The sequence below is a fragment of the Gymnogyps californianus genome, chromosome 10, assembly GCF_018139145.2.
Source record: "Gymnogyps californianus isolate 813 chromosome 10, ASM1813914v2, whole genome shotgun sequence".
NCBI classification, from domain to species: Eukaryota; Metazoa; Chordata; class Aves; order Accipitriformes; family Cathartidae; genus Gymnogyps; species Gymnogyps californianus.
In genome coordinates this window covers 29527295-29542893 of record NC_059480.1, presented here as the reverse complement: position 1 = coordinate 29542893, position 15599 = coordinate 29527295, and the positions used below count along the sequence as shown (strand labels likewise).

The 15599-nt window shown below is 42.7% G+C and overlaps 1 protein-coding gene across 2 annotated transcripts in view; it reads left to right on the top strand.

Moving 5' to 3' along the window:
- Positions 1-15599, top strand: part of MED12L (mediator complex subunit 12L) — a 153978-nt gene that overhangs the window by 18641 nt on the left and 119738 nt on the right. For both annotated transcript variants that reach the window (XM_050902187.1, XM_050902186.1), the window contains exons 9-12: positions 181-280; positions 458-594; positions 12715-12846; positions 14262-14388. In XM_050902187.1, coding sequence (XP_050758144.1) covers positions 181-280; positions 458-594; positions 12715-12846; positions 14262-14388 — 496 coding nt within the window. The remainder of the gene's footprint in view (positions 1-180; positions 281-457; positions 595-12714; positions 12847-14261; positions 14389-15599) is intronic.

The window sequence follows — 15599 nt, the reverse complement described above, 5'->3', positions numbered from 1 at the left end:
GATGATTCGTAACAGACAAAAACATTTGAATGGAACGTGCTTCAGTTTGTTGTTCCCAAATGTAGGGAGTGTTGCGGAACACCATTGGGTGCCTTGCTCCTGCTGAGAAAGCTGTCACAAGCTTGAAGTGAAAATTGAGACTTCCCACCACTAGCTAATTAGCAACTATCTTTTTTACAGGTTCGGGCAAAGATTTATGAAGTAGAACAGCAGATAAAACAAAGAGGTCATGCTGTGGAGGTGCGGTGGTCTTTTGACAAGTGCCAAGAATCAACTGCAGGTAAGACAACTCAAAATGAAACGAACGTTGGGAGCGTTAGGGTTTATGTCTGTTCTTCTTTGAGTATAATCTTGCACTGTGATTAATTCTAGTAATGGATTTGACAGATGGATGTAATGCAATGTCTTCCTTTGTAAACCTTTTTTTTCCCCCCTCCTTTCTAACTCTCATCTCTAGGGGTGACCATCAGCCGAGTTTTGCACACCTTAGAAGTGTTGGATCGGCATTGTTTTGACAGATCAGATTCCAGCAATTCAATGGAGACACTTTATCATAAGATTTTCTGGGCAAATCAGAATAAAGATAACCAGGAGGTAATGGCTATATTCTCTTCTCACTTCATAATCTGTAGACAACAGATTTTATTTTTACTTACGAGAATTGTGTGTATGTGTCCTGGTTTCGGCTGGGACAGAGTTAACTCTCTTCTTAGTAGCTGGTACAGTGCTGTGTTTTGGATTTACTGTGAGAATGATGTTGATAACATGCTGATGTTTTAGTTGTTGCTAAGTAGCACTTATCTTAAGCCAAGGACTTTTCAGTTTCCCATGCTCGGCCAGCAAGCAGGTGTGCAAGGAGCTGGGAGGGAGCATGGCCAGGAGAGCTGACCCGAACTAGCCAAAGGGGTATTCCATACCACGGAACGTCATGCCCAGTATATAAACTGGGGGGAGTTGGCCGGGAGGCGCGGATCGCGGCTCGGGAACTAACTGGGCATTGGTCAGCGGGTGGTGAGCAATTGCATTGTGCATCACTGTTTTTTTTCTCCCCCCCCTTTCCTTTTTTTGTTATATTCCTTTTCATTATTATTATATTTCATTATTACTATTGTTAGTATTATATTTTACTTTAGTTATTAAACTGTTCTTATCTCAACCCACGAGTTTTACTTTTTTTTCCCCTTTCCTCCTCCTCACCCCACTGGGAGCGGGGAGGGGTAAGCGGCTGCGTGGTGCTGAGTTGCTGGCTGGGGTTAAACCACGACAGTATGTTATGTATTTGATACGAAAGCTTTGTGTTTTCTTGGTGTATTTTTTCTTTACTACTTGACATTTGGTTTATTAGGAGAAAACAGCTCTTTGCTGTTGTAGTTGAATTCTTCAGTTCTACGTACTGTAAACCTCATTCAGAAGAAATTATCTATCAAGGTTTTGTGGTTTGTTTTTTGGGTGCTGCCAAGTAAAATTGCAGATTATTGTTTGCTAACAACTTTTACATCTATCGTAGAAAGTAGTAAATTAATAGGTTATTAAGTATAGTAAAATATTGTAAAACTACATACTCCTATGTTTTGATATTTTTACCTGTGCTCCTAGAACCATTTTCAGAGATTGTGAAAAACTTATCAGAAATCTTTAACATTTTATTCTTCCCCCCCTTTTTGTGCAGTGCAGATGATAATGTCACTGAGCCAATGTATAATGTCAAACTCTTGAGTTTCCTTGGAAAGTGTTTGGGGAAAATAAGAAATAGCCAGCTTTAATAATACACTGTTGAAGTAAAATTTTAAAGTGGAAAATATTAGTGAATCTGTCATAGCTGCCCATGTTAATGTTTTAAAAACTTCTGTGCGAAATGGCTTGGTTTTTGAATACACCTGTTCTCTTTTCATGACTATGTGTTCTCAGCGATCACAACATAGTGTTGGGGGGATAACATCTCTGGAAGTATTTCCAGAGAGGTATACCTGCCAACAAACTCTGTATGTGAAGCTCAGAACCGGTAGGTAGGAGTGAAATGCTTGCCAGAGTTGTCTTTGTATTTCAAATACACTATTCTGGTAATGAGAGAGAAATAGAGGAAGGAGAGCTGTTATAGCAGGCAGATGAAGTTGTTGAAAGTTCTTAACCCTAGTGTTTGGATGAAATCAGGAGTTCAACACACAAGTATTTTTGTATTTTTAAAATGGGTAGGGTGTGATACGCTTTGTCGTTTGAGTGCTGGCCTTTTGCTTTCACCTGCTTTTGGGGTCAGATGATGTGGTTCTGTGCTGTTGCCCTTCTGCATTTGTATTTGTATCTTTTTTTTTTTCCTTCTCCCTCTCTGTATTCCAAAAGGTTTTTCTGACTTCCAGCTACAATTGTACTAACAAACCGTTTCTTTGTGTTTCAAAAGGCAGTGTTGGTAGGGAGACTTCTGAAAGTAAGGTAATTACTCTGTTCTTATTGTAGGTTGTCTGCTATTATTGCCTTTGTTTTATGGTACTTTATGACTTGAGGTTGGGTTGTCTTGAAAACATGCCTGTTTTGCCCCCTAAATAGCTCTCTTAAAGATGTGCTCCCCAGTTCTGGGTACCAAACATTTTTATGAAGGTCTGTCTAGTTAATTTGCAGGGCTACCTGTCTTCTAATGGCATAGCATTTTACTCTGAGATGAAGAATGCTGAGTAGGAATAAAGCATTATCATAGGTAAGTGATGATGTGCCTGTGTTTGCACAGCGGTCACAGGAGACCGTAGGGAGAGCAGAAGCAAAGCAGATGCTGACTTCTTTCTGAGAGAAGAAAACTTAACTTTGAAAGTTTCAGTCTTACCTTGCTGGGTCTGGAGCTGATACGAAATTAAACTTTTAAATTATCTGCAGCTTCTTAACCACCTCTGGAGTTTTCAAGACTGTTAGTTGTTGCTTGGCTTGAGCTTAACTTTTAGCAGCTAGACAAGAGCTTGCCTTGCGGTGCTGAATGCCCGATGGATGGTACTTGTGCGTTTTGACGTTTGAACTTCCAAAGTTGCATTCGAGTTCCCAGTGTAGCGTTCAGCTGATGAGATCCTGGGCAGGCTGGTGGCGAGTGCCGGTGGCAGGCGAAGCCCTGCCCCGCGCGCCGGAGAAGGGCTGCGGAGCCGCTAGACAGCCGCTGGATGTCGGCGCCTGCCTGCACCGACCGCGCATCGGCTCCGGCGCTGCAAGGTTAAGCGCACAAGGATGTTGCCACATGTAACGCTGTTTGTCTTTTTTTGGTCTCTGTTTCCTTCCCCCTTGATAAACTTAGGCTGGTTTTTGGTGGCAGAAAAGGCCATAAGTTACAAGGTCGTGTACGCTCTGTTTTCGGCTGGCAACTCACCTAAGCCTGTAAGGACTTTTATTTTGTAAAGATGTCCATCACTAGGATGTCTGCCTACTGACATAGTTACTTAAAGCAAAATGGGCTTTGAAGGACAGCTATCTACTACCCCTGTTTTGACGTGAGCCCAACTGGAACATGTTTGGAACCTATTTCCTGTCCATTTTTCCTGCTGGATTGCAAAACGTTGTCGTGAAGACTGCAAATGAAGCCAGTGCAAGTATATATGAGAGTGGTGCTCCGCAGCCCTGGGCATGTGCTGGAATGGAAGGAGGGTGGCTCCTGCTACAAAGTACTTGGGTTCTGAGAGAGACTGAAAACAGACAAATGTGCTTGGGATGCTGCTTTTATACACACTATTGATTTCTTCAGAATTGTTGTAATATATGTCATGTGTCACAGCAAAAGTAAGACTTGGGGGAAGGGGCTGGAATGAGGGAGGGTAGGCGGGTGTAGACAGATTACCTGAAAGGCCAAGTGTCCTGGGCCCTGCAGGGGGAAGAGTCGCTTTTCATCCCACAGGGAGATGCAGAGGAATGGTGCTGAAGGCTGGGGTCTGGTGACATTGGTGACAGAACATGAGAGAGCAAAATGGAGAAAAATGTGGAGTGAGGGGCTGAGCTGCAGCCGTGTGTTGAGTTTGAGTAGGACAAATAGGGCAGATGGACGGCAGGCATTGAACGGAGCTCAGATTTTGAGTGTCGTGTTGCATATGACAGAGGTGGCACACTGAAGCTGTGTGAGAAAATGTGATGTTAATCCACATTTTGACCAGACCCAGAACAAACCCTCCATCCTTGACCGCGAGAGAGGCCACAGAAGTGGGAGGAGAATCCAGCGCTTCTCCAGTGACTTGGAGAAGACTTAGCATGGAGGACCACTGATTGCATTATTATATGTTGCATTATTCAGCGGACTTTAAATAGGAGATAAGAATTGCGTTGCAGTTTTTCACTGACTGTCCCTGTGTCTTAAGAGTGATGGTCCCTGTGTAATCCCGTAGGAATAGCTTCATCTGAGCCTTAATCACGGATCACAGCCTGGATGCCCTTGTGTGGTAGGTTTCCTTACGGGCACGGGGCTTCCATCAGGCTCTGTGTGCAACCCAAAAAGTAGGACTTATTACATCTGTCAGACGCTCAGCTTTTTATCCATGAAGTTCCAAATGATAATAACAGTTGAGTTCTTTTGGTGTGAAGGTCTGACAGCCAATAAAAATGTAATATCACAATTAATATGGTAAGAATGATGCTACCTTGTGAGTGTGACCATGTACACAGTGAGTAATACAAAGGACCTTTCATTCCTAATTCTGCTTCACTGACTTGTATAGAGTTTCTCAGTAGATTTGGCTGAGTAGGAAGAGTTGAAATCTAGAAATCTATGACGTGGTATAAAGCAGTAAATTCCCTTTCATTTGAGATGGTATTGCTGATAAAACTACTGGTCTTATTTATAGCTGCAGGTATTTTCCATCTGACGCTTCCTTCACTCAAAACATCTCTTGTGCACAGCTCCAGAATGATTACCACTGTGGTGGTTATTGTGGAGGTATCTTTAAAAAAATAAATCCAGTAAACAGTTTGTATTGCTACCATACAGTTTTAAATTAGAGTAAAATTGTGTTGCACTCATCCAGATTTGGGACACCTTTGATTCCTCTCCACCCCCTTTTAAAGATCATTCCCTCTGAAGGCTTGAGTCAATTTGTGCAAAAATAGAGTCCTCAGAAGAGTGAGCTAGAGAATGCGATAGCGACTTTTTCATAATGTCTGTGAAAACTCCTCTTTGAGTTCACCTCGCATCTTCCTGTGGCTTAAACCCACTCAACTCTCGCCTAACTTTTGGTCTACGTGTATTTTATTATCTGTCATAGTCTTTCACAGGTACAGCTAAGGAAGGGAATTGAGAAAGGATTCCCCCCCCCCCCCCCCCCCCCCCCCCTTAATTTATTTTGTTTTAGAATGGTTAGCTAGACTTTTTAACTTGTCAGTCTCATGTGTAGAAAAACACAATTTGGTTAAGTATAGCTTGAAATACACCTAAGCAGTGGGAGGGATACCTAGTAAATGAAACGATATACCAGTATTTTCTAGCTAGTATGCAGTAGTAAATGGATGAAAGGAGAGAGTGCTTGCTTTTTAAGGACTGATACTGAATTTCTTGAAATCATTATGTAGAATCCTGAAACTTCATCGATATTTGTGCACTCAGATTGCTTTTAAAATTTAGGTCTCTGAACTTGTATTTAGGTCTTGCTTCTCATGTTGTCTTTGAAGTCCAACAGAATTCTTATGATGCCAAGAGATGTTTTTCATTTTAGAGTGAAAAAGTCCTGTTTTGAACTTGGTTCTCACGAATAGGGCTTGTTACAAATGCAGAGAGTTAATATTTGTCTTTCTGAGATCACTTCGCTGGAAATGAAACAAACAAAAAAAAAAAAAACCCCAACCCGGCTGTGTCTGTGGGAAAGGAGGTCTAAGGATGCCTTTTTAGTTAGTAAGCTACAATTTAACAGTTTGTTACTATGTAAGGGACCTGAATCTGAGTATGTTGGGATGCATGAGGAGTAAGGGAGACAAGATGAGCAAAATAAAATGGATTGAAATACCTGCAGAATCAGAGTCCATTTCCACAAGCACTGAGAAAACAGAGCATGTTCTGAGCATTCTTGTAATATTTTTAATAATGCAGTTAGCGTTAGTTCAGTTGCTCGAATTGCTTAGTTATCTGAAGCTTGTTGTGTGGGTATTTTCACCCTTTATTATTTCAGTAAATCCAACATCAGATTCCTGCTCACCTAAGTGTCTAAGGGAGTTAAAGTACAAAATCTCTCTGGAAGGGAAAAATGTATTCTGTGACTTAAATAACTGATGGGGCCCTTAAAAGAACACACAACTTGTTTTTTCTTTTTATGTTAGACAACTTCAAAGCAGTGGTTAATATTTTGTTGAACATGGTCTCATAATTTAAAGCAAATATGCAAATTGTACTCCAATAAAAAGGTTTGTCTTTGAGCTGTTGTTAGTGCTGCGGTGTGTATGTAGAGCTTGCCTACCATCCTGTAATGACTTTGTCCCTCTTGGGCTGCAGTCAGAGGCATTTCTTCGTATTCCATATTTTAGTCTGCACTGCTAGTGTCAGTGCATTTAGTTGATTTAAAAAAATCCAAACTTTTGAGGACAATGCCTCCATAGAGAGTAGTACACCTTGAGAGCTCCTTTGTTACAGATATGCAGATGTGTTTTCAAACGGAATGAGCTGTCCTGACTGTTTCTGTGAGTGGGGCTAATTTGCTTGAATTTGGGATTTTGAGCCAGGCCTTTGTGCGTGGCACAGGCCCATTTTTTTTCCTACAAAAATCTGATAGTGCTCTTGTTCCCGGCTCGTCTTCTTTCATCACCTGTTCTCTTTAGAAAGGTGGGTTGTACTAATAAACGTTGCTGTATTGTACCCCTTCTTTGTCTCTCTTAATAAAAAATATGGCTTCTGAAAACCCTTTCTTGTCTTCTTAGAAAGCAGGTTTGGAGTTTAATGTTAAAATGTTAATTTTATTTCACCGAGGAGCTAATTTGAAAATGCTAACTGGAATTGTGATTACAAATTTATTTAGATAGTCTACCTTTAAAAAAAAAAAAAGCTTAGTATTTAAAGGGAACATTCTTAAATGATAAAATTCTATATTAGAAATAAAGCAGCTCTGTGTTTTGAGACTGAACTCTGTCGTACTGGGAAGCAATCGGATTTTTCGTTGTTTTTTTGTCAACCTTCATGATTTAAAGACAGACTGGCTTCCTGTGACACAGACTTGACTTGCAGTAAGCGCCTGCTCAGATGTGTTGAATGATTTGATTGAACACATTTTCAATACCTTCCTGTTTTGAAAGGAACAGGAATAGCCATATGAATATGTATATACATATAAATACACACACACATATCTGTGTATATCCTCCGCAGGCATCTATGACTGGCGAAAGAGCACACCTGCTACAAACTTTTTTTTTTTTCTTTCCCTCCCTTTTGACCCAAGAAGCAGCAGTGTGTCTTGGGGTAGGAGGAAAGGTTTTTCAGGTGCCGTTCATCATCTCTCTCTCCCTTGATACGCGTCGAGGCCTGCAGGCGCGGTGGCCTGAGAGGCGGCGTGCCCGGCCGCCCGCAGCGAGTTCCCGTAAGCGGCTCCGAGCGCAGGGAGGATGCTCCGCTGGGCTGGGCGGCAGCTCCCCGGTGTGCATGGCAGCCCGGGGAGCAGTGGTGACGAACGGCACGGGCATTCCCCGGCGGCGCTGGGTGGTCACACGCCTGGCTGCTTTCTAGAGAGGTGAGGTGAGAGGAGGTTGGGGTTTCCTTTTGCTTAGTGATTTCAGCTCCTGGGCATTACGCCCTGCTCTTCCTGCCTCCGCCACGAAAAGATGACTTCTGCAGTCCAGGTGCCTCAACGGTGGCCTTAGCTAGCACAAAGTCAAACTAGTTCCTTAGTAGCAAATTTTAATTAAATAATAAAAGCAAGGACTAGTGGGAAAAGGGCTCAGAGTTACTGAAAGCAGAGATTTAATAGTACTTTTGGCTTCCCGTCTGCAAACCTATCAGGATCAGTAATGTTTAATACTTTCCTGTGTTACTAATTGTGGTGCTTTTCTTAAGTAAAAACAAACCAGCTCTTTTCTTTTCTTCACCCACCTTCTGCTCCAGTTATAAATTGGTGGAAATGAGGCCTTTGGTTTTCTCTGAAAGGGTCTGACTGGTGGCTTTCAGAAGGTTACAGCTATTTTGGGTCATGGCTAAATGACAAATGTTGTGAGTTGTCTAAACTTGAAATCTTGCTTCAAAGGTGTGTGCTCGCTGGTGTAGATAATCTCTCCCATTTGATGCCACCTTGAAGAGTCTGTCTTTCATTAGGACTTGTGGAAGGTTTGGGAATCTCGAGGAAGGGTCTTGTCTGTGGGAGAGCTTCCCCCGGCCCCAGGGAGTTGCAGTTCCTGCCTACCCATGCCTGTTCTCTGCTCCAGCACCTTATGTCTTTTCTTCCCTACAAAACGTAGTCATTAAGTAACATGTGAAGTGATCTTTTTGTGTTCCTGCCCCTCAAATTTTAAGGGTACAAATGTGATCTTACAGCTACTTTTCAAGGCAGTAGTTTGAGCCCCTCCGAAGTCTGGTCTGTGCTTTTCCAGGCCAGACCATCTGCAGATACGAGATCCCCAATCAGACCAATCCAGAACCTGATTATTCTGAGAGGTGTTACTTAATGGCATTCTTAGCATGTTTAAGTAAACACGGTGTCGGAAGGGAGGAAACCATGAGGTACAGCTATCGTGAGACAGCATCGGGAGGAAGGAAGTCCTGCAGCGTGCAGCAGGCCGCCGCGGCTGCGCAGCGGGGCAGGGAGCCGCAGCTCTCCCGTGTGCCTTACCAGCGTCACGGGCTGCTGCCGCCCCGGCTCCCAGGAGCAGCACACCCCGTCCGCGCTCAGCAAAACAGCGAGCACTCGGCGCTGGAGTTTCCAGGGTTGGACTAACTCGTTTTCCAGTTTGTGGCTCTACAGATGAGCGGTGGGTTGGTTAGCATAGTCTTCCACTGCCCACGTACTGCTGTAGAGGCGTACTCACTGTAGGGGTTTTGGGTAATTATTTATGTTGCAGGGACTTGATACAGCTTTCAGTTGTATTTGTTATTTTCAGTCAAAAGCAAAATAAGGTATTTGATGGTTAGACACTTCAACTTTACTTTTCTCAGCTGCTGCAGGGCCCCGTGTTCCAAGAGCCTAATGTATGGGAATGGCTCTGGTGATGCCAACTTGCCCAACAAAAGTCTGCATCAGAGGGTTCAAATAATTACCTGCACTCAGATAACTTTTTTTAGTTGCTGCACACGTCAGTTCCTGAGAACCAAACTCACTGTTTTTAGGCTCTTAAATGTGGTGGTGTTGAAATTCTTAGTTGGATAAACACCTTGATGTTTCAAGTATTTATGGTGGGCTTTTTTCCCTTCGTAATAATTTCTAAGTGTTTGATTTGTGGTGATGTTGGATTCTACATCTCTGAAAATGTAGTTCTGCTTTTTATAGGCATAGAATTGGGGAGTTATTTTTATATTTTTGTGCTAATAAATATCACAGTGTTAGCAGATGACTCGTTTAGAAACAGAAGTAACTGTCTGCATTTTCTTAACTGTAGAGCTGTCTCTTTCTAGTTGTTTAATTTTAAGTTTAACACCACCTTCACCACCCCCACCCAAAAAAACCAGATTGTCCCTTGAAAATAAGCTGCTTGAAGCAGATCAGTTGTTCTGTGAAATCTCCTGAAGTTCAGGTAGAACAGACAAGGAATTAATCTGTAGTTAATTTATGTAGACCTCAGTGCGGTCCTGACCAGGATAATTTCATGTTACTTTCTTGTGAGTTGCACAAACGGCTGTCCTTTATTTATCCCTTTTGTTAAGAGAATTTTAATACAGAGCTACACATGGAAGTAATGTTCAAAAGTAAGAATTCACAGCATTTCTTGAAATAACTGAAATAACATCCAGCTTTGACAGAAAAAGATCAGCTTGCCCTGGATTTTCTCTTTTCTTTGGGCTATCAAATAAGTAATTTATGCAATCTTTAGTTTAAAAAAAAAAAAAAAAGACGACAGTGACTGTTGCTGGCTTAATACCTAAAACTCTAAATGTGCAATTTGCTGTTGATCACAATGTTATTTAGTTTCAACTGCTCTCATTGTCAATGAGCTTCATGAAAGATTGTAAAACAAACAACCAAACATGAAGGAAATGTGCTTGGGTAAATAAGCCTTAGCCCTTGATTGTAGACAGTTGGGTGTGCAATTCAAATGAGCTATCCTGTTAATTACAACCTGTAAGTACAGACAGCGTGTCTGATAACAAATGCTTGTGGCCTTCTGGCACCTGGCTTTGTAACCTGGGGGTGCACAGGCTCTGGCGGACGTGGGAGCCCACCCTGAGGTAGGTTGGTCTCCTATGACCTGCCTCCCCGATGCACCGGTTCCGTGGACTTGCTTGCTGGGGCACAGTGCTCCCATTTCACTAAAGAGAGCGATGGCTGTCGGGGACTGGAGGGCTCAGCAGCGGAGGCAAGCCGAGCCCTGCTGAGTCTTGTGTTCGTAGTGGTCAGAGGTAAGCGGCACAGGCACGAAGTTGCAAGTAATACTCACTAGGACTCCAAAAACACAGGCACGTGAAATTTGGTTTGAGTTTTGTTTGTGTGTGTTTGTGTATATGGTGACCGGAGTTTTACTTTGGGCTGTTTTCACATTTGTCATAAGGCTTAAATGTCTGTTCCGTTGAGCAGTGGGAGCAGCAGCAGTGGAAGTGGTTAGCTCACCGACTGCAGGCTTCGGTGGCTTTGCTTTGCAGTGCTGAGTATAGTTGAGCGTAGCTCTGAGGACAGTTGAGTAACAGGCTGATTTTGGCTTAGTATCTCAGGCAGCGTCTGAAGGAAATACTTGTACGTGTGCACATGCATACGTATACGTCAGTGTCTGTCTGCGTGCTGGCACTGTTTGTACAGTGTGCGTATTCCCTGGAGGAAAAGCACCCTCGTTTCTCTCAAGTGGAAAATAATTGAAAGCCAAAAAAATGGCTTTCTTCTACGATTTGACATTTCCCAAAACAACCTAAGCCCTTTTCTTTAGGCCAGAACAAAAGCATAGAGTGTAGAAACACTTTTGTAACCATTTTTTCCTTCCGAAGTACCCCATGTAAGTCTTCCTTTAAACATCTCTTTCCAGGATTTCCCTCTCTGTGTTTGCCCCAGCACAGTGAGCTCTGACCTTCGGCGTTAGTGCCCCACGGCCTCACCTCTTCAAGGCTTTCCTTTACTTTTCTGAAGGGGTTCAGCTGTAGGAGCATCGCCTGCCCTGTGCTTGAGAAGATAAGCTGCTCGGCCATTCTGCGCGAGGTGCCGTTCCCTGTAAGAAAGAGGGCGAGGGAGGTCCTGTGCTGCTGTCCCTGGGATGCTGCAGGATGCGATGCAGCATGGGCGCAGCTTCAGGGAACGGGTGACCTGACGCGCTTCACCTGAGGTCCGAGTTGGTGTCTCCTGCTTGAGATACAGAAGCACTTGGTTTTTTTGTTGGCATGGTTTCTCTTGTTAGCAGAAAGGGAAGGAAGTCCATGTGAAGATCGGACTTTTTCAGGTGTTCTGCATTGCCTTCAAAAGTATATAGTATCCATACTTCTCTTGTTAGCTGACTGCATCTAACCACAACAGTGGTGACGTTACCGTGTCACTCAATTCGGGTAAGAGAAAAGCATTTCCCCTCTTCCCTCCACTCCTCCCACCCCTAGTCATTTAGTCTGTCTTGCTCGCCCGTTGAAGCGTATTTACAGGAAACGTCTCTGTGTGATGTGTGTGCATGTACACACCAGCCTTGTTTAGCATGCTGTTGGTTTTTTGTATTTTTTGAGGAGGACGATTGGGATAGCTTTGAAGCAGTAACTTTTGTGCTTGTGGGTCTGTAATTCCTAATCACTCTGAAAAAAAGTATTTGCTTTCTGAGGGTGCCGTGCTTGACTCTAGCCCTTCTAATGTTTACTTGTAAGCGTAGTTTCCACTAATCTTGGGGAAAGAAGAAGAATCATATCTGCTTAATTTGCAGGTCGGTCTGATGTTTAATTGTTCAGAGATGGTAGCCAGCTTGGGCAGGAGCGAGGATGTTCAGCGGATCCAGTTCAGTAGCACACAAGAAAAAAATACTTCCAAAATGTGGGTGGTTAGTGGAAACAGAGATTGGATGAACACTCAATAGATATAAGCATACTATATCCCATTGCTATTCTGTAAATATGGATTTTCTAAAGACATGTACTGTTTCTTAAAAACATCTGTGTTAGATCAGAAATAAATTGAGCTTTTTGGGAGCTTTTTGACCTTGGTTATCTGATAGATACACCTTTAGAGGTTAGGGTTTTTTTGTTTTGTTTTTTTAATGCGTCAGTGGGATGCAAGTAATGGTCTGGAAACAGACGAAGGAGGTTTGGAAGAATTAATGTAAGAAAAGCGTAAATTTCTGTGTGGTTAATTGGGTTGAGAGGCTCTGTGTGGTATGCTTTTCCTGTTTCTCGTACTCATAAAGCAGATCACCCTTCTCTGTTTTTGTGAAGCAACATTATGATAAAGGAAAATTTTGATTTGAGTATCAGCAGTGTGAGAACTGAGATTTCCCTGTTTGGCTTCCAAACATTGAAAACACTACGAATAAAGCAAATGTGTGCATCTGTCAGTACTAAAGAACAAAAACCAGCTTTTGTCTTCATCCCCCAGAACGTTGGTTGCTGCAAGCTGTTTGCTCAGAAATAAGCCTGTTGGCTGTGCGGGTGAAATGTTTTTCTGTCTTTGTTCTTGCACTGAACAGGTAGCCCCAAACGACGAAGCTGTGGTAACGCTGCTTTGTGAATGGGCTGTGAGCTGTAAAAGGTCTGGTAAGCACAGGGCCATGGCTGTAGCCAAACTCCTGGAGAAGAGGCAAGCAGAAATTGAAGCAGAAGTAAGTTATTTCTACTTCTAGAATAGTATGAACAGTGTGCTTAAAAAGTGAGATATTTCTAAGGAAACATCACTTTAATCTCTACTCATTACAAAACAACTAAGTTTGATGGCATTTGGAGTGCTGGGGATTTTTGTCATCAGTTTACAGTTTTTTAAATTCTAGATAAATTTAAAATTAAAAAGCCTTCTCTTTAAAATAAGAAGAAATTGCAACCTAACTCAGAATGGTCTATATTAGCTGATTTATGTATTTTTGTTTGAAGTGTTTTACTTCTGTGAACTCCTTGTCCTGATAAAGGGGTGCCACAGTAACTGGAGTCCCTTAAAAAGAGGGGTGTGGGTCTGGCTGGTGGGGCAGGGCTGTTCAGCTGGTGGGGGACTCTTGGAAGGTTCCCAAACTAAGATCCGTTTTGAGGCAAAATTCGAGTGTAACTTTAAATCTTGCGTTCTGTAGAACTCCGTTGTTTTCAGGGGGAATGAAACGTTTCACTGGAGAAGCAGGACGCTGTAGGGACATCCTGGATGTAAACTCCTGTCTGCTGTGGCAAATGATCCCACTCCAGCTGGCATAAGCTGACACTTCTCCTTGAAACTTCAGTAATACTAAATCTGCTCTGTAGTGGGGATTAAACAGAGGCAGTTGTGTTCGCTGCAGCCCTGCTGCAGCTTTCTGGACCAGTGGTACTCCTCGTAGCCCGTAGCACCGCTGCCTTGGCCTCGCCTGCATCCGTGCAGTGCCGGCAGGCAGTTTTTACTGGATGGGTGTTCTGTTTAGTGTGGGTTTTTCTTTTTTTCTTCTCCCTAGAAAAAAGGGTCCCCAGGAAAGTGATGTATGATGTCTGTTCAGCCTGGGTGTGGGGACAGACAGGTGAGAGCACTCTCAGAAGTGCTCCTGTGCAGACAGACGTACAGACAGCGTGAGGTGCAAAAAGACTTTCACTTTCCAAAGCCTCTCTGCTTTGTCCGCTCCTCACCACAAACCATTAATTAGGGGGAAGGGAGCTTACTGTATTGTTTCTGCCTCACTCGCACCGAAATCCACTCAAAGCAGAGATGTTTGCCCTGGTTATTATTATGTTTAATTTACACAAACAAGAGGAGTTACCTTTTGTATTCACATTGGTCCTGGAAGTTCTGTATCTTAAATTTTTGCTTTTATATGAAACAGTGTCATTGCAGATGATGGTACATCTCAGGCATTCCTTTTCAATAAGTAATCCAAAGTGATTAAATAAAACACCTTAGAAATAACCAAACTAGGTAATGGGAAAAACCTGTCGTTCTAGAGCAAGTCTGGATTTTATGAAGAGGTAGGAAACAATCACATGTATAGTTGCCTCAGATGCAAATTGTGGGAATATTATATGCATTTCTGTGTAGATACATGCTTTTTTTATTTATTTAACTGTGCAGAGATGTGGTGAATCTGAAGTCATAGATGAGAAGGAATCTCTGTCTTCAGCCTCCTTGACAGGTTCCAGTCTTCCTGTTTTTCAGAATGTCCTGCTAAGGTTTCTAGATACACAAGCTCCCTCATTATGTGAGTATTAACTCATTTATATTCCAAAGTAGGTCAGAAGCAACTGGTCTGCTGTCTGGCTGTTGAAGTTACTGTTTTGCTGTAGCACGTGTTTCACAGTTTCTGTGATTACCTGCCCTGTTTTCATATGCACATTTTTTTGTAAATCTCCTGCCTTGTTACAGGATCTTTCTGTGATTTTTATTTCTTTCTTTTCACAGAAGGAAAATCAGCAGAAACTATGTTTATTTCTGTTTAAGCTCTAAGAGATTTGGGGAAATTACTTGCACTCTATGCATATTTAACATCAAACACTTGGCTCTTTTTGACACATCCACATTCGAAGTGACTGACTTGGAAATTACACACAAGTGTTAAAGTCGAAAGCTGTTAGCTGACAAATAGGTGGATTGAAAAAAGGATCTTTTTTTCATCATAGGTTGCTCTAGGAAATGTCTTGATCTAATAAAACTGCCTGATATTGTAGCTCGTGCTTCTGGTATCTTAAGTACTGCTAGTTAGTGCCCCCCCCCCCCCCTTTCTGATGCCCTTAAAGTAAAGGGGATTTTAAGTGGTTTGAAACATCATACTGAAAACTCTCAACATCTGAAAAAGGAGAAACTTCTTAAAAATTTGTTACAGACTCTGAGGTATTGGCAGTGCTGTGTTTTCGTGCCAGTGGTGACCCTGGTTTTAATAAACCATCCAAACTATTTGTGTTATTTGGACTTGTGTTTCTGATGTGCTTGTTTCAAATGCGGTATCGTTGTTCTTCACCCGGGTAGCTCTGTGAGGCAGGGTAGGGAGAGCAGCTGGGGAATGTTTTCCTTGCTTGAAATATTCTTTGGTATTTTCGAGCCTTGGACAAATTCTGTGGTATTGTATTGTTTTTACGGTGGTTGAGCTTCTGTGTGTCCAAAAATGAAAAGCATGTGACCGCTATATTTTGAAGGAGGGCGGATCGCCTGGTCTGCAGGCATGTGTTTTACGATGCTCCTCCACACAGCATCCAGTCCGCACGCCTTGCTTTTGAGGGGTGGGTCACGGCAGGCAGCTCCGCGTGAGCGGGACCTGGGGGCTGCAGAGAGGAGTTCTGACCCTGAACTGGTGTGCTCTTGGGCTTAACTGTTACAGCTTCTGTGCTGCAGTGCAATGAGAATTTCTAAATAGAAATAGTGTTATATATTGAACTAATTTGAACTTGTAAAGCATAATTTGCTTTTGAATAAATG